Source organism: Candoia aspera, chromosome 13 (assembly GCF_035149785.1).
Source record: "Candoia aspera isolate rCanAsp1 chromosome 13, rCanAsp1.hap2, whole genome shotgun sequence".
In the NCBI taxonomy this organism is placed as follows: Eukaryota; Metazoa; Chordata; class Lepidosauria; order Squamata; family Boidae; genus Candoia; species Candoia aspera.
In genome coordinates, this window is record NC_086165.1 from 6,302,266 (window position 1) to 6,324,757 (window position 22,492).

Genomic DNA, 22,492 nt, shown 5'->3' on the forward strand with positions numbered 1-22,492 from the left:
TTCAAACAATAACATGAAAAGAGGGGTTTTTTGTGTGTGTGTTCAGCTTCATTTCTCCTGTGAGCTTAGTAGCTTGTAAAATTATATCAAAATTGGGACTTGCTTTAAATCAAGTTGACTAGAACAGAAGAAATTATAAATAAGGGAAGACCTGCCGTACTTGAGAAGAAACAATTTGGACTGATTAAATTTTGTGTTATCATGCCAAATCTGAATTAAATGAAAGCACAGTACAGTAATGGAATTGTAGAGTTAGTGGTTCAGTTTTGAACTGTTGAGAAATTTATTGAACAACCTTATGTCACTTCTCACTTGCAGGTTTTGGATATATTCTGCTTTTCTGGCAGATGAATACAAGAATATGGTTTATCTGGTTTGCCTAAATTTGGCAATATAAGCAAGGAATGCTTCAAAACTTGTTACAGTAAAAATGTTCAGATCTTTACTCTTTAGTAGCATATCTGACAATAACTGTATTAGGGTGCGGCAGACTGGATTTGTGCAGAAGCTAATGATAGTAAGCAGGTACCTTTAGAATAGTAACTGATTGCATCGTGAAAGTGAGGCAAGGCTGAAGGCCTTTCCGTGCATTCATTTGACCTTGATAAATGTTACTAGTGTGGATAGCTCTAATAATGCTGAAAAGAATAAAGATCTCATATTTTTGGTCGTTGTACCACAGAGGATTGCTGATAAAAATAAGAATCTGTATTGTCTTGAGTGTGGCTGCTATAGGTGTTGACTAAGGTCAGTCTTTGGAGTGGTCTGGGGCAAAGAAACATTTAAATTAGGATGTTTGCTAAGTAATGTAAATTCATTAAGCACCTTTCACAAAAGTTTCTTGATAGATACATTCATATCATTGATAACAGAAGGTAATAACCTCAGGTATTGCAAAAAAGCAGTTTAGGAGCCAAAGAATTTGGGTTTTTTCCCCCTCTGTATTTAGTGGCCTATAAAACTAAAGTATTACTGTAGAGAAATACAGGAGGGCTTTAACTACCATAGAATCAGCATAGCTCTTCTCATCTCTACCCAAGTAGACAACTTCAATATTATTGTCAGAATAACTATACAATCCTGTCTGCGAAGTCAGCAAGAGTCAAGCTTGACTTGATGGAGACTCTACCTTAGAATCGCTGTGGCAGTTTGTCAGAAGAGACAGCTAGAATCCTGTCTGAGCAAGGGGTAGAACAGTACTACAGTTTTTAATTCAGGAGCATTAGATGACTATGATATAGTAGATTTCTATCTGGACCTTTGAAGCCTTAACTTTTAGCTTAAATTATCAGTCAGAACTGCCTTTAAACTGAAGTGAGATCCAAGCTAATTTGACCCTATCTGCTTCCTTGGCTTATTAGCAGTGTTGAACATAGGCCTGGATGTCCCCTGAATTAGGTAATAAAATTCCTTAGAATGAGGCAGTTTGGTTTTTCTCATGGGCACTGACAATTCTTGTCTGCCTTCTCATGTCAGTATCTTGTCAAGTAAAAGAGATTATTGGGGTCTTCTTGCATTTCCTTAATACCCTGCTAATACTCAGGTATTTGGATATTAACAGCACTTGCTATCATTTGCTATCTATTTCCCTTTGGACCAATGAATAGCATTTGGAAGACTACAGAGTTCATATTTTTGGCTTTTACTGTCCTGTTTAAATGAACTTAACCATATTATGTTTCTAAATAGATATTAACCAACTAAATGCTTTAATCTTGGCAATTTTGCATATACCATTTAGATTCTAAACATGAATTATTCTTTTATCTATAGCAAGCATGCATTTACATGTGACTTTTTAGAATTTAGCTAGTTTGTCTGGAAGATTAAAACAACATAACTTGCTGAAACTTCTTTGTCAGATTCTTTAAAAAGTACCCCAGCCTTTCAAAATTAAACTGTGCTCCTTAAAATCAGCATAGTTTTATAGTTTTAAAAGCCCAGCATGAAGAAATAGCATAAATAAACTGCAAATGGGTGTTAAATCATTAACTCTGAATTACTGAGATACCATTTTAAATGCGTTTGCTGTATGATAGTAGCATACTCTGTTTTTAACTTTAAATAAATAAATCCATGTTAACATTTTCATTGCAGGGAGAATGTGCTTAAATGCTGTTTCTCCTAAGTGTCTTTTCCCAGTTAAGTAACATTTTTCAAACAATAGCACATCAGAAGTCAAAGTTAGAAGAATAAGAAATGTAACAATACTGCCCAATATAGTACTAATTCCCTGGATATTCAGACATTCTAAAAAGCCATGGCTTGGCATAATATCAGAACAACAAATGGCCATGTATATCGAACAACTTAAGGTTTGTGTTAAATGTGCCATGGCATATTTAAATTGCAAAATAAGATATTTGGATCTGAATATTTAGTGGTTTAGATGATTATTGACATAAACACGAGTCTCTTTGAGAAAAGTTAAGATGTTCTAAACAATGAAGTCATGTTTTGGGCTTTAAATGATAACTGATACAAGCCATTGTTTGGTCTAGTGTTTGAAATGAGCGGTTATGATTGGGTTTCATGGCAGTTATGATTGGGTTTCATGGTTAAGTGAATAAAAACGAGGCAAAGTGCTCAGGAAGATATCTACAGAAAATGAGCATAACAATTTATTTATTTATCTTGTTTAATTTATATAGCTGCCCATCTCAGACCAGTGACTCTGGGCAGCTAACAACAGTAAATTATGAATATAATATGATGAAGAGAGAGCTACACTGGTAAAAAGAAAAGGCTCAGTGGAATAGGAGTGCTCTCAGGCAGTGGCTTAAATTCAGAAAAGGGATTACTTGTTCTCAAACATTGGTAGGACTGGATTGAAGACTAAGCAGAGAATACAAGCCTAACCGAAGTTTTCAGGATCCTAGTTACAGTTGCCAATATTGTAATAATAGTTATCAGTACCATCATTTTAACTATATAGGAGAGAAAGAGGATGTTAAGTTATTCCTTCATAAAATGTACATTTACTGTTTCTAGCCAGCTCTGTCTTAGCTATTTGTCTTTATCACAAAATCATTGAGGTGAATCAGGAGCTGGCAACATAATGCATAACTTTGTATTATATAATTCAAAACAATTCAAAAAATTGGTTTACAACTCTCTTCAGTCCCAGCCAGCTCACCCAATGGCAAGGATTATGGGAGTTGTGAAACAGCATCTGATGGCAGCAGTTGTATGCCCTTGTGCTAAGCCATAGTTTATTAGGATAAAGCTAGGCTTGCTCTGGGGTTGACTGTCGCTCTTCCTGCCTGACATCTTAATTGTTTTGTGGCTTTCGTTTTTGGCTTAATCACTTCTTGTGTCAAAAAGATTAGGGCACTGTGGGATTATCCCACACTAGGTTCATATGCACGGCAGAGATCTGAATATGATGATATGATATGCAGATAAACTGGAAGTGGTTAAATAGAAATTATATTCATTTTACGACTTATATGTCAGTTGTGTCTGTTCATAAACACTAAATGTATCTATTGCTCTTGGCCTCCCAACTAAACCATATTAAAGGATTAGTGTCTGAGCTGGAATCCAAAAGCTGAGAAAATACAAATATCACTCAAGCAGAACTCATTTTGAGCAGCTCAACTTCCTGCTAACTAGTGTGGGATGCACAAAGCAGAGGAAGGATTCTGTTTGCATTTTTATTAAGGTTATGTATATTTTAGCAGCAGCTTCAGAACAGAGGGCGAGTGGCTCAGCAGGATAGTATAGCTGTGTATTAGGATTCTGCAACATTAACATTATCCAGCACAGCTTTTAGTAAGATGGTGCCTTCTGGTCACATTAATAATTTATTATAATATGGCCCATTTCATGACTTGCTGTATAGAACTTACAAACAAAACTGCATTAAGATATATATAATGTTTGTTGTATTTTTGTTAGGGGCTTTTTTAGAATGCTTTTCTGCCCATAGAAATTATTTGTTGCTATCTTGAAGAAACTAACTGAAGCTGATTGTACAGAACATCCCGTGTATTTGAAATTATTACAAACTAAGTATAGCAATAGTCAAGACTATAGCAATAGTCAGAAACTCTACTGTAGTTCTTCCTTAACTAGGTTCTCAGACATTCTATGCAATAGTGTTGGCAGTTTCTTTTTATCAGAAGAAAATAAAATTGTGTCATATCTGGGTAGGGTTCCTGAATGTGAAAGCGGAAATGTAGTGGCTATAAAATATTTCAGCACGACGCATATACATGTATAGATGCACCAGTTGGGTTTCTACCAAATGAGGATTGAAACTAGAGTTCCAAAGTTTTATTATTTTTAAGAGCATAACATCCCCTCCTTCCTTCACTATTTAGAAGACCAGAAACTTTCTAACAGCTACATTACTAAGAAGTGCTCAGCAGCGTGGAGTTAAATCAGCAAATCTTTTATACTTTGCTTGGCACCAAATTTGAAACTGGAAAGTATGACAGGAATGGTTTCTGATCTCATTGGGAGGTACCTTGTGAAGTTGGAGGCAAAGATTGGGTTCTTCCTGGGCTGATGAATACTGTACTGACTTCCAAGAATAGTTGGCTTATTTCATGGCTGAACACATATTGGAATATGAGGAAAATAGATGTCTGTCACTCTCCAGGGTGACACTGTGTAATCAAGCACGTAACCTTTTACATTATCTTGAAATGTTTTGCAATCCAGTTTATCTGTTGTTTGACTAACACAAAAGTGGTCTTGGAACTTTAGATGATTGGTAATCTAGATGTTAGGATTTTATTTTATGGATTTTAAAAAGTCTTTTATTGTCAAAACCATGTGCTTTGCAACTATGATTGAGAGAGGTAATATCTAGAACTGAGTGCAGTTAGTCCTAACCGAACTGTTGACAAATCCTCCTAACTGTATGAATATTGCTAATTTTGAATTCTCCGTTTGTGAAGCCAGTTGTCTTAAATCATCCTCCAAGTATCGACGTACTTAGAGCAGGACCTTTTTCATCATGTCCTTGACTCAAAGCAGTGTTCAAAGCAGTGTTCTCAGGCTTTCATATTTTACATCTCACCAATCAAGTTTGTCAAAGGATGTGGGCTTTACTATGATAGAAGCACAATGCCCTCTTTTTCTAAGGAAATGTCTGCATTTACAAGCATTCTGATATTATAATTTTTAAACGTGCCATATTGCTTTTCCAAACAAATTTCTCCTGCCATTCCCATTCCCATTTTTATTTTAAAATTAATGATTTCCTTCTAAGTCCAAGAGGACCTGCAGTGGTTCCTTCCTCTCAGTAAACCAACAGTACTAAGCCAAAATCACCATTCCTGACAGCAGCAATAAACCTTCCTTCATCAAAGCCTGCTCTTCTTGTTTCCCTTACGTTTTCCAGCTCTGAGAAAGTAGCAAGAAAAGAAAAGAAAAGGATAATGTGAGTTTACTTTTTGCAGGCAGACAGCAGAGGACTCCAGGCAGGAACCTTCAGTGATGGCACCAGCATGGAAGAGGAAAGCTGCTGCTTGTCCAGGGCACCCACTACCCAGTTTTGTTTTGGTTTTTTCCACTTTGCTACTTTTCCAAAGCTGTTGAGAAGCAAGGAAAACAACATGAAAAACTATTGGAGGAAGAGGGAAGCATGCTGATCTGAAATTCATGCTTGTAGTTGGACATGGGATTGAGAGCGTGTGAATTCTTAGTCATTACGAGAAACCACACATCCCACTTGGGGATCTGTTTGGCACATCAATATATTTTATAACAGTAACATAATTGTTCGCCTATTTTTCACATCTTGGTGGTCCATTTGATTTTAATCAGTGTAGGTTTATAAAAATAATGTGACAACATGGAGTTCTTTAACTGTTGGCTTTTGTAGGATGTTTAGGTTTATTTATTTATGTATTTATTCACATTTCTATTACCGCCCATCTCCCCCCAAAAGGTTACTCTATCTGTGAATTTCCTATATCGCCCTGGCCTTGAAATAAGAGGAGATCAAAGCACAGTCGTAGTGGAGCACTGGTTATGACGGAGAGCTTTTCCTAATCCTAGTGTTAAATCCAAAGGAGATAGTAAAGGAGAACTATTTGAGTTTTAACAAAGGGAATTCCTGATAAGGCTAAAATTTCAATTGAGTTCTTACCTCCTCCCTTGGAACTATTATTAGATGTAATGAAGAGAAAATAAATAATGTGTTTTTAGATGCAGTCTCTTTCTGTCACAGACTGTGAATCTGTAACACCTGATGGCTTGCCTCCCCAAAGCCTGATTTTTTGCCTCTCTTCTTTGGAAGTCACACTATAACCACTGTTGTAGATGGGCATGTCTCTCTTTTTGTTTTTGTTTTGTTTTTGTGTTTCTGCAGTTCATTTGCTTTCTTTATAAGATCTGTTTTTTTTCTTTCTGTTCATCTGTCATGGCATTTCTGCTGCCCCTTCCTCTAGCTGGGTTTGTCAAGTCGCCTATGTCAGAGACTAAACTCACAGGGGACGCCTTTGAGCTGTATTGTGACGTGGTTGGGAGCCCCACTCCAGAGATCCAGTGGTGGTATGCGGAAGTCAACCGGGCTGAATCTTTCAAACAGCTATGGGATGGTGCTCGAAAGCGCCGTGTCGCCATTTACACTGCCTACGGGGTGAATGGCGTGAGCGTGCTGAGAATCACTCGTCTTACCTTGGAAGACTCTGGGACGTATGAGTGCAGGGCGAGCAACGATCCCAGAAGGAATGACTTGAGGCAAAATCCTGCCATAACGTGGATACGAGCCCAGGCTACTATAAGCGTCCTTCAGAGTGAGTTCAGTTCCGCAGAGAAGTAGTGCTGCAGTAGTATCTAGAGGCAGTCCAGTGATCCTCACCCCTCTCTTGTGACCCTTAGTATCACCCACCAGTTGTCTTTGTTGGGGGGGGTTGATCTCTTCATTTGTGATGTGTCTGTTTTGCTACCTTCTTAATATGTCTCCTCCTCTGTAGGATCAGAAGTATTGAGCAGGATCTGTGAAACTGTCTTCTAGTTCCTCTGGAAACAAGCCTGGTACTGGAATGTTCGTTGCTTTTGCTTTTATTCCCTTTTACTTTTTATAGTAGGCTTTGTGCTATCCTGGTTTCTCCATGAGTGCCTTTTCTATTTTGCGTTAATTCTTAATCTAACAATTTCTTTTTTTTTTATTTCATTTATTGGGATACCGTGGAATGCCTTCCTCTTCCTCTTCCTCGTGATTTTGAGTTTATAGACTCTTGTCTACATCCTTTATTACCTGTAAAATTTTGGATTTTCCCTGTATAGCTAGTTAGAAGTTTGTTTTTATAAATAATATATATACTGACACTTCCCGGATGTTGAGTTTCTGCTTACAGTACTTTCCTTGATGCAACTGAGGCTTACTGCTTGCTTATAACACAAAAGAGCAGCCAAGAACTTTTCCTTTCTTATTCCTTTCCTTAACATTCAGTTAAGTGTCCTCACATAGAAAGTTACATTGCATGGGTGATCTTGTAACTGACTTATGTATTAAGCCATTTATTACATCAGATGGCTTAGAAATCATTATTGCTTTCTAAAATGTTGTCTGAGGGGGATCCTTAATGACCCCATTGTACAGAGAATAGGCAAATGAGTGTTATTGCATTGTAAAGCGAGTGGCAATAAATAGTTACTATGTACCATCACAGGGGAACTTTTATTTTGAAAGGCGGCAAACACATTCTTGAAATAAAAATGAGTATTCAGCATACACTGAGTTTCACTTTTACAAGGGATTGGACAACTTCTTGGGGGATTGGGCAATTAATGTCTGCTAATGTTAACAGCTTCAGCAAAGGATCGTTACCTTGTCGTGGTGCTGGAGCTTGAGCACCTCAATGATGCCATGAGCTAAACCGTGAAGGGCCACCCAAGACGGGAAGGTCATGACAGAGAGGTCAGACTAAATGCGATCCCTGGGGAAGGTAATGGCAACCCACCTCAGTATTCTTGCCGTGAAAACTAAATGGATCAGTACAACCAGAGATATGTCGGTATACCATCGGAAGATGAGACCCCCAGGTCGGAAGATGGTCAAAATGCTACTGGGGAGGAACAGAGGATGAGCTCAACTAGCCCCAGACGTGATGACGCAGCTAGCTCAAAGCCGAAAGGACGGCTAGCGGCCGACGGTGCTGGTGGTGAACGGCGAATCCGATGTTCTAAGGATCAACACACCATCGGAACCTGGAATGTAAGATCTATGAGCCAGGGCAAATTGGATGTGGTTATCGGTGAGATGTCAAGATTAAAGATAGACATTCTGGGCGTCAGTGAACTGAAATGGACTGGAATGGGCCACTTCACATCAAATGACCACCAGATCTACTACTGCGGACAAGAGGACCACAGAAGAAATGGAGTAGCCTTCATAATTAATAGTAAAGTGGCTAAAGCAGTGCTTGGATACAACCCAAAAAACAACAGAATGATCTCAATTCGAATTCAGGGCAAGCCATCTAACATCACAGTGATCCAAATATACGCCCCAACCACAAATGCTGAAGAAGCTGAAGTAGAGCAGTTCTATGAGGATCTGCAGCACCTACTGGACAACACGCCTAAAAGAGATGTTATTTTCATCACAGGAGACTGGAATGCTAAGGTGGGCAGTCAAATGACACCTGGAATTACAGGTAAGTATGGCCTGGGAGAACAAAACGAAGCAGGACACAGGCTGATAGAATTTTGCCAAGACAATTCACTCTGCATAACAAACACTCTCTTCCAACAACCTAAGAGACGGCTTTATACATGGACTTCACCAGATGGACAACACCGAAATCAGATTGATTACATCCTTTGCAGCCAAAGGTGGTGGACATCTGTACAGTCGGTAAAAACAAGGCCTGGAGCTGACTGTAGTTCAGATCACGAACTTCTTCTTGCACAATTTAGGATCAGACTCAAGAGATTAGGGAAGACCCACAGATCAGCTAGATATGAGCTCACTAATATTCCTAAGGAATATGCAGTGGAGGTGAAGAATAGATTTAAGGGACTGGACTTAGTAGATAGGGTCCCGGAAGAACTCTGGACAGAAGTTGGCAGCATTGTTCAGGAGGCGGCAACAAAATACATCCCAAAGAAAGAGAAAACCAAGAAGGCAAAATGGCTGTCTGCTGAGACACTAGAAGTAGCCCAAGAAAGAAGGAAAGCAAAAGGCAACAGTGATAGGGGGAGATATGCCCAATTAAATGCAAAATTCCAGAGGTTAGCCAGAAGAGATAAGGAATTATTTTTAAACAAGCAATGCGCAGAAGTGGAAGAAGACAATAGAATAGGAAGGACAAGAGACCTCTTCCAGAAAATTAGAAACATTGGAGGTAAATTCCAGGCCAAAATGGGTATGATCAAAAACAAAGATGGCAAGGACCTAACAGAAGAAGAAGAGATCAAGAAAAGGTGGCAAGAATATACAGAAAACCTGTATAGGAAGGATAACAATATCGGGGATAGCTTTGACGGTGTGGTCGGTGAGCTAGAGCCAGACATCCTGAAGAGTGAGGTTGAGTGGGCCTTAAGAAGCATTGCTAATAACAAGGCAACAGGAGACGACGGCATCCCAGCTGAACTGTTCAAAATCTTGCAAGATGATGCTGTCAAGGTAATGCATGCTATATGCCAGCAAATTTGGAAAACACAAGAATGGCCATCAGACTGGAAAAAATCAACTTATATCCCCATACCAAAAAAGGGAAACACTAAAGAATGTTCAAACTATCGAACAGTGGCACTCATTTCACATGCCAGTAAGGTAATGCTCAAGATCCTGCAAGGTAGACTTCAGCAGTTCATGGAGCGAGAATTGCCAGATGTACAAGCTGGGTTTAGAAAAGGCAGAGGAACTAGAGACCAAATTGCCAATATCCGCTGGATAATGGAAAAAGCCAGGGAGTTTCAGAAAAACATCTATTTCTGTTTTATTGACTATTCTAAAGCCTTTGACTGTGTGGACCATAACAAATTGTGGCAAGTTCTTAGTGGTATGGGGATACCAAGTCATCTTGTATGCCTCCTGAAGAATCTGTATAACGACCAAGTAGCAACAGTAAGAACAGACCACGGAACAACAGACTGGTTTAAGATTGGGAAAGGAGTACGGCAGGGCTGTATACTCTCACCCTACCTATTCAACTTGTATGCAGAACACATCATGCGACAAGCTGGCCTTGAGGAATCCAAGGCTGGAGTTAAAATCTCTGGAAGAAACATTAACAATCTCAGATATGCAGATGATACCACTTTGATGGCTGAAAGTGAAGAGGAACTGAGGAGCCTTATGATGAAGGTGAAAGAAGAAAGTGCAAAAGCTGGCTTGCAGCTAAACCTCAAAAAAACCAAGATTATGGCAACCAGCTTGATTGATAACTGGCAAATAGAGGGAGAAAATGTAGAAGCAGTGAAAGACTTTGTATTCCTAGGTGCAAAGATTACTGCAGATGCTGACTGCAGTCAGGAACTCAGAAGACGCTTAATCCTTGGAAGAAGAGCAATGACAAATCTCGATAAAATAGTTAAGAGCAGAGACATCACACTGACAACAAAGGCCCGCATAGTTAAAGCAATGGTGTTCCCTGTAGTAACATATGGCTGCGAGAGCTGGACCATAAGGAAGGCTGAGCGAAGGAAGATCGATGCTTTTGAACTGTGGTGTTGGAGGAAAATTCTGAGAGTGCCTTGGACTGCAAGAAGATCCAACCAGTCCATCCTCCAGGAAATAAAGCCAGACTGCTCACTTGAGGGAATGATATTAAAGGCAAAACTGAAATACTTTGGCCACATAATGAGAAGACAGGACACCCTGGAGAAGATGCTGATGCTGGGGAGAGTGGAAGGCAAAAGGAAGAGGGGCCGACCAAGGGCAAGATGGATGGATGATATTCTCGAGGTGACGGACTCGTCCTTGGGGGAGCTGGGGGTGTTGACGACCGACAGGAAGCTCTGGCGTGGGCTGGTCCATGAAGTCACGAAGAGTCGGAAGCGACTAAACGAATGAACAACAACAATGTTAACAGATGTTTACTACTTCCTGAATCATAAGAAATTTGTCTTAAATACTAGGTCCCAGGAAGCATCAATGGAAGGAGGGCTGTTGTCCTCTAACTGAGGCCTGCACGCTTCCGAAATGCTTGACTAGAGGGGCCTATATATATATAGAGAGAGACAGCCAGTTTGGTCTAGTGGTTAAGGTGCTGGGCTAGAAACCAGGAGGCTGTGTGTTCTAGTCCCGCCTTAGGCGTGAAAGCCGGCTGGGGGACCTTGGGCCAGTCACACTCTCTCAGCCCAACTCACCTCACAGGGTTGCTGTTGTGGGGAAAGTAGGAGGAGGAAGAAGTATTAGGTATGTTTGCCGCCTTGAGTTATTTATAAAAATAATAAAGGTGGGATGGATGGATGGATAGACAGACAGACAGACAGACATGCCTTCTGTTGAAAGCTCGGTTGGTATTTTCAGTGCACTGAAGATCCATTGTGTAGATGATTTCAGACATCATTTTTTCCCCTAGAGCTGCTGTTAGAACCATTCTGTCCTATTATTTATGCCTGTAAAACTGGCAGTTTCTAGTTCTGAGGCCTACATAACAAATCTGCATTTGCTTTTCTAAGATTTGTAAAGGTTCTCTTTACAGTCCAGGATCTGTGCGATAGCAGAACTCATAAGGGAATGAGGCTTGTAGGACATTTCACAACATGGGCTTTATTATGAAAATGTATCTTCCCTGGGTGCCAGGCACGTCTCAATTAAGACAAGGCTTACAAGAGAACTTCTACCATTGATTTCATAAAGCCGGCAAGAATACTGTATATGGGAAGTAACCAAGGTTACTTGGTTTTTTTTGGTATCATTTTTAATATACAGTGATACGAGCCTCTGCTTTCTTTTGGTGTAATATTATTAATCTGTTAAAAAATCAGGAGGAGTCTAGTAGCACCTTTCCCAATGAGAAAATTTTATTAAAAAGGCATAAGCTTTTGTAAACTGTGGCTCACTTCATCAGATGCATGGAGTGGCTAAACCAATCTATTCATAAACACTAGTCTGCAACATCAGCACTCATATCAAAGCATAATCTCAAAAGTAAAGCATGACTGACTTCCTAAACATCTATTTTAGAAAGATTACTTTCTTGTTGCAATTCACCTTCTATATAGGGATATACATGGGGCAAAAAAAAAAAGGGTTACATTGAGTAGGATATGTGAGTGTGTCAAAATGGAGTGTTACAGTCTCTCGGAGACAGATGTGAGAGGAGAAATTGCCTCACATAGTACATGAGGAATCGTGTATGTGTGAAATGGGCAGTAATGAGGTAGAAACCAAAACTTTTCTTACTGGTTGTGGCTGATAGCCGTCTCCTCTGGGCCAGGCGATGAAAATGAATCTGGTAGCTTAATCTGGACTTCTGAGCATAATACTGTACCATAAATGCTTTCTGTGTAAATAGTACAGTACAAGATACACAGCTGTTAGGACATAGGAAGCAAGCGTATGACCCTTTGTTTAATATTGCACAGTATAAAGATGCCATTTATAGAAGACTTAAATAACTTCCCGCTGTATACGACTGCAACTGATGAAGAAAGCATACGAAACTTTTTTTTTCATGAGTTAATAATGCTTCTGTAGTTGGAAATTGGCAGTAGCGTAGTTCTCAGTAACAGCAGAGAATAGTTTTGTAAAAGCAAGTGTATGTGACGCTGCCATCAAGCCTGATGATGCAGATTTAATAACTAAATGGAATACTGGATGGTCCATGTGATCTTCCGGTACTAGCTGTATGCTTGTCTTACTATCAGTTTTACATTACCTTTTTGCTAAAATCCATCAAACAGCATGCACCAAACCTAAAATTAAAAAAAAAAAAAAAAGTGTCAGTATCCTGAAAGCAGGTTTCTTTTTTTTTAATATAGCAGAATAGATTTTGAAACCAACAGTATTCTTGAAAATCCGATACAGCTTGTGTTGCCCGCTTCTAGCAGATAACCACATGGATAGGCCATCCTCTGCTCCCGAAGTCTTGTGTAGTATTTTCCCATGTACTTCCTTCTGCCTTGTTTCTAATTCTTCTTTTAACAACTAGTAAGAAAATGTATTATAAGTCTTACCCAATCTGATGCCCCTCAGGTGTATTTGGACTATAACTCTCAGAATTTCTAGCCAGCATGGCTCTTGGCATCAGGTTGAAGAGCACAAGGCTGACCTATAAATGTCTATATTGGGTGGAGTTGTTTGTGCTCTTGACAAATATTACTAGTACTGTATTTCATATTGCATGTAAGTATTGTTGATCAAGTGCCTGTCTACCTTGCATACTTACTGATTTATTTTTTTAATTCTGCATCTTGAGTTGATGTGAAATACAAACGTTTAACTCTTGAATGGTACAGTAATGGAATTTTCCAAATATATTTGAGAGGAAATCTAGCTAGTAATGTTCTCCACTGAGCATGAGATTTCCTAGCTCTCTGGCTGCAGTAGGAGCAAATATATGAATGCAGTATTAAGCGTTCCACGTGGGCAACTTGAAAAGCAGGTTTCCTTTTGTGGACTAAGAGCTGCAGGCGAACGTTCTGTGATTTTAATTAACTATGCTGATTTCTCAATCTAGAATAAAGCCGGGTTAAATCTGAATATAACTTATATTTGTGGAGGATACTGGTGTACTTCTCGTTCCAGAGTATTGGCAGATAAATCCATTTCATGGATTTGGTCATATAGATAGTTCAGTCAATCATATGCTACTAACAAGACATGTCTGAATCTCTCCTGTTCTCTATTACAGTACCCAGCATGTTCATCCTGCTATTACTTTCTCTTTCTGAAGATAATATGTATATTTCAGGACCACCCATAAAACTTAATGTGTTTATAAAACATTCTGGGCCAGAAGTAAATCATGACAAGCCCTTGAAACTCTTACAGTATTCCTTTACATAATTATCTTTAAATAGGATGGTGTGGCTTTGTGCTGCATCAACTGAAACACTGGCATGGAATAAATGTTTAGCAATGGGTCTTTTTAAAAAAGGATGTTCAGATATTTTTGCTTTAACAGTACTTGGTTTAATCCTGCTGTCTATGCCTGAACACATATAATTGCAGAACAAAGATTATAGTGTTGAACGGGATAGATCCCAAAGTTGTTGTTTTTTTTAATTCCACTTTTCTATTTAGAGTTACTAGGCATCTTTTAAAAACTGAAGATTTAAAAGGAAAAAAGCTTTAAAAGGGCAGTAATGTAAGGGGGATCAAGGAAAACACAGTGATAACACATCTTGTTATGGAATTCCAGAAATGACACATAAATGAGTTTTCTAGAGGCCTCCAAGCTAAATAGTCTTTGTTGTCCATTAGCGTCTGATGTTTAGAGTTCCTTAAAAATAATTGTCTGGAATGGTGCAAGTGTAAAATACAACATAAATACAGTATAAGGGAGGGATAAAAAAGATTGCATAGCCTGATTTGCAGATGGTTCCTCCATTTTGACCTGCACAGTGAAATGTTCTTATTTCAGAGGGATTCAGGGTGCTGTGTCAAGACAGCGCACATTCCTCAGTTGGGAAAAGAAGCTTAGATTGGGATAGCAGTGCATTGGGAAAGTGACCCACTATGTCTTCTGCTTTCCACCCAGTAAAGCAAAGTGTATATAACCCCATGCAGAAAGCTAGGAGCCTCTGCACAAGCCTTGCAAAAGACCTTGCTGCTTTAAAGTTTTGAACGTATAGATATGGCTTGCATTCCTGTGCACTGCAGAGCACCTCTTTCAAACACTTTACATAATCTGAATATAAATCACAGGAAAATCCATACATAATTGAGTGAAGGATTTCAGCTTTTTTTTTTTAAAGGTAAAGGGGTTGGTGGAAAAGGAATCCAAAGTAAAACAACAGGAAGTGAACACGGGCAAGGCAAACAGTGAATCCTTTTGTAGAAAAGGGGGATTCCTTACTAATCATCCCACATGGGTATCCTCTGTACCATAGAAAACTGGAACAGTAGATTTGCTAAAAAACTTTATGGCTGCTGCTGGTTCCAAAATTGGAACAGCTCTACTTTGGGATACTGGCTAAATAAACTTTGTTTTCTATCTCTTTTATCATAGCTTGCTATATTCTTAAAGCTAATCTCTCCATATCTGCATTATGGAATTGGTCACTTGAAACGGTCTTCCATTATTGAGAAGCTGAAGGGTGAAATGGCGTGATTTTCTTTGCTAGCTTCTTAGAAGACTGGCCCTGCTAACACCAGTTCGGAAAAATTCATGCATATTGTGTTACATTAGATTTCATTTCTCTTGCAGCAAGATCCTTCAATCTAGAACAATACTGTGTGTGAAACCAGCCAAAGAATTTTTAAAAAAATGGGTTAGGCTGAATGCTTGTTACATGTTCTTGTGCAACTTATTTTCAACTTCCCTATGGTTAGGCTAAAACAAAAGAATACCAAAATGTACTTCATTCCTTTTTTTTTTTTTTCTTTTTTCGCCCTTTTGTATCAGTAGACTAGTCCTTGTTGTTCCTTTCTCTGCTGGTCAGCTGTTCATTGTATGACTTGATGCCATCTGAGCTAGTAAAGTTGTTTTCCATGTGTAGTTCTTTTCCTCCCCCAATTCCTCTGCCATTTAATTGTGCCACGTCGGACATTTGAGTCATATGAAAACTGACGGTTCTTTTAACGTGTCTCCTTCCTCTAGAGCCCAGGATCAATTCCAGCAATGAGGTGACCATTGCTTCCCCTTCACCTCCTATCATACTACAGTGCAACCTCACAACTAGTCCCAACTCCTTCACTCACAGCTATTGGGTAAAAAATGGAGAAGAGATTCCAGGCACCATAAAGAATACAAACACAACAGAATACAAGTAAGTCTGAAAAGTAATTTTTGTCTTTGGAAATTCAGTGAAGCTGCCACTGAAGTAGCTGGAACGGAACGTAGTAGCCAAACAGCTCTTACTGTTGAAACTGGCACATTTAGCTAAAGAGATTTAGATGCTGTGTATATCCAACCTTCAAGTCTTTTGTAGAATATCATCAGGAAATAATGCCCAAAATTTTATGATTTCTGTTGGCCAAGGGGTGGGCTTGGTGCTATGCATCGTTTATTTCTTCTTCCGCTAGCAGGCAGAATAAATTATGGATACACTCACTTTAAGGTATACATGATAATCCAATTTGTTTTAACACAGATTTTTAAAAACTTTTAGAATATATGCAGCTTGCCTGAATTGCTTTTTATTTTCCAGGGTTGGTACCAATATGGCATGTTTCTTTCTGTGCTTCACTTTACACAGTTCTGTATGTTTGCAATGAGAAACTAAGCCCATCTACTGCTATTTATATTCATGTTGCATTCGGTTATTTTAGGCTGTTAAAAAGCTTGTCCCATGCTTAGCATGTCCTCACATAAAGAGATGTGCTGCAATTTTGGGGGGTGGGGGCAACTTTCAGCTCCTATCAGAGATAGAAGGCAGTGCATTCTAATGGTTGGTGCTTTGGAAGAATTTTCTTCTTCATTACATACAGCTGTGTCACTCTTGTTCATGGCATCTCAAATTTCCTGGTGTGGCAAAAAAAAGGGGGGGGTTGTCTTATGTGTATCACTAACAAGAAAACTAAACTCTAACAACTACGTTGAGTATCTTTAGATAGTGAGGTAGATTGTTACATTTTAAGAATGAAGCAAATAAATGTATGCATGAAAGAAACAATGCTATGTTATTAAAGAAGCTGTGGTTTAGGGTAAGGGTTAAGACCTTTTTTACTTTTGTTTAGGCAACATTGAGAAGTTTACTCAATCGTCAGCGTACCATATTTTAGACAAATTGTGTTGGAGAAAGTGGTGATAGTTTAGAACTTAGTCTTGTATAGGTGGTTAAATGGCATTTTCTTGTGTGGAATTATCCATAGCAGCTGATATAAGGTCTTGAATGCTTTAGATTGCTTTTTATTCTATTAACTAATGACATAGAAGCAACTGAGCCATTATTTTATTATTTATTTATGTATCATATTTTATCACCGCCCATCTCCCCCACTTGGGGGACCCTGGGCGGTTCACAACAAAACAGTTTAAAATTCAATAACATCATAAATAATATCAATAATCAATTAATATAAATATAAAATATAATGAAATCCAATCAATGGCAGATCTAATTCCACCAAGAGGGAACAAGACCGGTCCCGGCAGGACTAGGGAACCAACCAACCCCAGGAATGGCTCTTCCTCTCCCCACTCCAGGCATGGTGGCAAAACCAGGTCTTCAGTTGTTTTCTGAAGTCCAGGAGGGAGGGGGCTAACCTCACTTCCGGGGAAGGGTGTTCCAAAGGGCGGGAGCTGCTGCAGAGAAGGCCCGCCTCCTGGACCCCGCCAGATGGAGTTCTCTTGCAGATGGAGTCCGCAGCATGCCCTCTCTGCATGAACGGGTGGGCAGGTTGATGTAATTATGTCTCAGTAAGCATGATTGATTGGTCACCTGCTATTCTGATCCATGTTTCTTTTTCTTTGCAGAATCCCAAAGCCTAGAGCGGATGATTCAGGGGAATATTGCTGTGTATTTGTATTCACTGGCTCCCCGGTAGCAAATGCTACAATAGAAGTCAAAGGTAGCCATTATTTTTCATTTATTGCCTTTCTTCCTCTTTTTAAAGCCTAGCTTCTAAAATTCTCCTTCTATAATTCCCATGGAGCGTTTTGTTTAGTGCTTGCATGACACAGTCTTTGCGGATTATGAGTGCTCAACCTTCCTCATAAATTGGAACTGCTAAGGAATTGTTTATCTCCAAATGACAACACCAAACATAGTATACTTTAAAAAACGTAAAATAATTACAGATGTGTCTATTGTTTCTTTCTATAGGTTCTATTTTGCTTAATGAGCTACTTGACCATGTTCTAACAGATCCTTTGAAGCTGCTAAAAAAAGTATCTAAGCTGCAACTGTCCCTAAGACTGTGTGTTTTCCTGTAGGAATAAATACTATGTCTTCCAACCTAGCCTAAATTGTTCAGGACTTGCTGCTCAGGAGAGGATGTAGAAGCTCCTCTCTTTTAAGAATGAGAGCATTTTACTGGCTGTAGTCTGGTTTACTGCCCTCTGCTGTTGCTACCTAATTTTCTTGCTCCTGTTGCCTATCATTGCAACTGGAAAAGAGTCCTGTCCAGTACAGTCAAATTCCACACCTGGAGGTTCTTTTCCATCTTTTGCCCAGGCTTTTCTGGACACTGTTGAGTCACTTAATAAGGTGCAAGACATAAAAAAACAAGTTTCCAAAATTGGACATGAACGCTCTGCAGACTATCCATTACAGGAGATATAATAGTTAGATATAAAATGGAATCTAAATAAATGACCAGTGGCAAAACTGAATATGTTAAGCCACAGAAAAGCCCATTGATCTGCCTTCTTGAGTTTTGAACAGTAGGTGAGGATTTTTAATTTCATTATATAGGCTTGTGACAGTTCTACAGAGGAAATGGATTGAATTACACACAGCTCTTTTTTTTTCCCCTTTCTTTTTCCTTTCTGTGCCTGTTAGCTTCTCCTGGTATTATTGGGCACAAGCGAAGTGAGAACAAGAATGAAGGGCAGGAGGCAATGATGTATTGCAAGTCTGTAGGCTACCCACATCCAGACTGGATTTGGTATAAAAAAATCAATGGAATGTCTGTGGTGAGTAGAAGATTGAACCTCACTAGGTAAGCTCAGCTGTTGGCTGAAGTTTATAACGTGGGTCCGATAAATGAAACTATTCCAGTATTTTTGCCTTCAAAAGGAAGATAATTCTCTCGCTCTGCTAGCTGCTTTTGGGGGCTTCTTTTATTTGTTTGTTAAACTTGAGATAGTAGGATCAAAAATGGGGACTTCCTAAGAGCAAAACCAGGCATGGTCCCTGAACCAGATGCTAAATATGTTACTACTAAGGCAGGAAATCTCTTCCAGGTGCCCTGCTTTCTAATGCAAAACTATAATTAAAGCATCAAATTGCATGTGATTTTTCTTGAGCTTTCCGCATCCTTCTGACTAATCTAACCCTGCTTCTCCTCAAAATTGTCCCTCCACGGCTATTTGAAGTATAAATGCACATAAGTCGGCTTTAAAAGGCAGGAGAATAGTAGTAGGAATGATTATGCTAATGAGCTTGTCATGCTTGTCTCATGCCCACATTATGAAGCTTTCCGAATGGAGAACGTTGAGCTCATTTAAAAGGCGGGGTGTGGGCGTGCAACAGAACAACACTTGTCTGGAACACTTGGTAATCTTGTTGTGGCCTCCCTTCTCATTAGGGGATTGACAACACTTCCGGTCGCTTCTTTATTACCAATAAAGAGAACTACACTGAACTCAGCATTGTGAACCTCCAGATCAATGAAGATCCTGGTGACTATGAATGCAATGCCACCAACTCAGTGGGCACAACAGCTGAAATTACCATCCTGCGTGTACGCAGCCACTTGGCTCCTCTGTGGCCCTTCCTGGGAATTCTGGCAGAAATCATCATTCTTGTTGTTATCATTGTTGTTTATGAGAAAAGGAAGAGGCCAGATGAGGTTCCAGATGGTAAGTTTCTTCCATACTCTTGTCTTTTTGGGGAACCCAGCCCTCTTCTTTTGCTTCAGAATCCTCCTTGTTAAAATGTTGGAGCTATCAGTCCATAGTTCCACATTTCGTGCTGCTGAAGACTGCTTGAAAATTCTTGCCTCTGGGTCCTTGCATTTGAGAGGCCTTGATAGAGGTGATACTGAAATCTCTTTATCCTTAGAAATAATCCTTTTTCCTAGCAAAGGGCGTGCAATAAGAAAAAGGGACTTGTGAGACGTTATTTTAAAGGCAACATTGGTTGTTACTAAATTCACTCTGCATAAATGCGGCTTTGGTCAGATACATATCATGCTGTCTTGCTGGAGGGGAAAAAAGGAGTTTTTCCAACATAATTGACAATTTTTTAAAGATCTCTTGACCACAAGTACTTGCAACCTGTCATTTATTTATTTATTTACTTATTCATTCGTTCGTTCATTCAAATTTCTATCACCGCCCATCTCTCCCAGAAGGATGAATTTGCATGAATGATATATGATTTCATGCTTTAAGCAATTAAAACACATTGTAAGGGAAAGCTTTTGCTCATTTGCATTCTCCTTTAAATGGTGGAGATGGGCAGCCTTTTGAAATTGTGCGCTGAACCTCGTAGAATCCTTCAGGGGCTTCCCAGTGGGAAGATGGGGCCATGACACACTGGCATCATGGTCATGCTCTGCTCAAGATACCTTGGAGGGAGTGAAGCTTTAATCTTATTTTCTTCCCCGACTTCATATGGCCGCTCTTCTCCGTCTTGCTGTTCCTTTCCTATTGTTACCTGTGAGGAAATGGTGGCCTGTTCCACCTTCTAGCTAATGGCTAGCCAGCCTATGTGGGCTGGTCTGTGGCAGGCCATAGGAAGAGTGGCTATGTTCACTCACAAAGGAAGAATGTCTGTACGTGTATGAAATACTAATTTATAAGAAACTTGTAAACTAACACAAAACCATCAAAATGCAACAGAAGATAAATGGCATCTTCCTTTTAAATGGGGAAGTTATTTTAGAAAGTCTTGAATAAGATATTCTGTTCATGCGGTAATGTAGACAGTATAACACATTAAATTGCATTTGAGTCTGTACAGGAGTGAACACTGCCCAGACAGTGTGATAATTCTGGACTAGCCATTTAAGAAATTTTTAAAATCATGGTCCTGGCCATAACAAGTGCTCACAGTTAAGGTTTCATAATGGATTCCATTCCACAGTCCTGTTTTTGCACAGCTGCCTTGGCAAAATGTTCAGCTTTTTGAAATGAACAGGTTTGACGCTGAAAGGGAAAGCTGCTTTGGTAAGTTTGTACAAAAATGGGCCAACATTGGTATTTCTTACATAAAATCCAATAATGGAAACTTTTCTTCTTCCAGTTTCCAAATGTACGTGCATCTATTCAGACTTGGGCCATTAATTTTAAGTTGGTCAACTGGAATATAATCTGTATCCAGAAATATACAAGTAAATGTGTTAAAAAAGTTTCCTGTCCATTTTTTTTAAAGCCCTTTTTATTTTATTGTTCTGCTTCTATAGGTTCATCCAGCAGCAGCATTACTATGTGTGTTTAAGCAGAGCTAACCATGACAGCCACACTGCAGCTCAAGGATGATTGCTTGTTTGTATGTCTGGGTACTAACATGGACGAATGCAAGTTCTTTCCATTCAGCCAAAGGAAGTAGAAGGGATGGTTTCTATCTGCTGCAGCTTCCTGGGCAGACAGCTTCTTGATAGGAAGGGTTTGGTGGGGCTAAGGTCTTCACTTCTAATGAGATGCAAACAGATGCACAGGCAGTTTAGTTGGCTGCAGCTTTCAGTTTGGCACAAAAGCAGTTGTGTGTGGCCTTCTTTAGAAGGGGCTGGCAGTTGTTTGGCAGGTGGATAAGCATTTGCTGATGCTGGACTGGTCTCATTTGAACTCATTTCTAGAAAGATATGCGTGCCAGGAATGAATGCGTAGACATTGATCATCCCTTTGTGTTCTCAGTTGCTTGAGAGTTTGCTTCCTGGCTGTGATGGGAGCTGATGGTGGACAGTGGGGATAACCTTAAGGATGTATTTCCCAGCCTGTGCAGTCGGTGCTTCCTTCTAAGCATCGGAACTGGTGGAACCTCCTTACAGCGTTTCTGAAGCAATTCCAGTATTAGCTTCAAGACTTCTATCTGTCAGGAATGAAGGGCTGTGTTCTTTTGGCTGTTGAAGCGGGAGACCACTCAGAACATGCTAACATGCTGAAGAATCTATCTATCTATCTATCTATCTATCTATCTATCTATCTATCTATCTATCTATCTATCTATCACAGAATCAGCAAATCAGAATAAAAATTTGAACTTGTTTTATTCAAAAGGAGTGTTTCACAGCCATTGACATATTTATGCCTTATTTCTCTTTGTGAGATTGTTGGATGCCAATGTGTGGAGAGTGTTCATCGACTTATCTCAGTCCAGTGGTTTTGTGAATCACTGGATTCCTTTTGTACTTCCAATGACAAGACAGATTGAACTACTGGTTTGGTTTGGATCAGCCTTTCTCAACCTTCTGACCCTGGAGGAACCCTTGAAACATTTTTCTGGCCTCGGGGAACCCCTGCACACTCAGACTCAAAGAGAGGCCAGAAGTTATAAAATTATTATATTTGTTTCATGGGTAGGCCTGTATATATGCCTTTACAGTGTTCTTAAGCTGAAAATAAAGAGTGAAACTTACCACTTTAAGGTGAAGTGGCCTGAATTTGAAATAATTTTTTAAATAAATGGTGATCTCCCAGGGAACCCTTAATGACCTCTCCGAGAACCCTAGGGTTCCATGAAACCCTGGTCTAGATGCACCTGAGACATCCTATTACCTGGGTATTCTCAGTGCAGTTGATGTTCCCAATATGAAAACAACCGATGATTTTTTACCTTGGCTTTCTGATGTCCTAGGTTTGTG

At 39.5% G+C, this 22,492-nt stretch overlaps 1 protein-coding gene across 2 annotated transcripts in view; it reads left to right on the top strand.

Annotated features, from left to right (window-relative positions):
* Positions 1-22,492, top strand: part of NPTN (neuroplastin) — a 32,566-nt gene that overhangs the window by 2,611 nt on the left and 7,463 nt on the right. Inside the window, exons 2-6 of one of the 2 annotated variants that reach the window (XM_063314431.1) lie at positions 6,405-6,752; positions 15,681-15,849; positions 17,499-17,593; positions 18,526-18,659; positions 19,274-19,547. In XM_063314431.1, coding sequence (XP_063170501.1) covers positions 6,405-6,752; positions 15,681-15,849; positions 17,499-17,593; positions 18,526-18,659; positions 19,274-19,547 — 1,020 coding nt within the window. The remainder of the gene's footprint in view (positions 1-6,404; positions 6,753-15,680; positions 15,850-17,498; positions 17,594-18,525; positions 18,660-19,273; positions 19,548-22,492) is intronic. The other variant, XM_063314430.1, reaches the window with a different exon arrangement.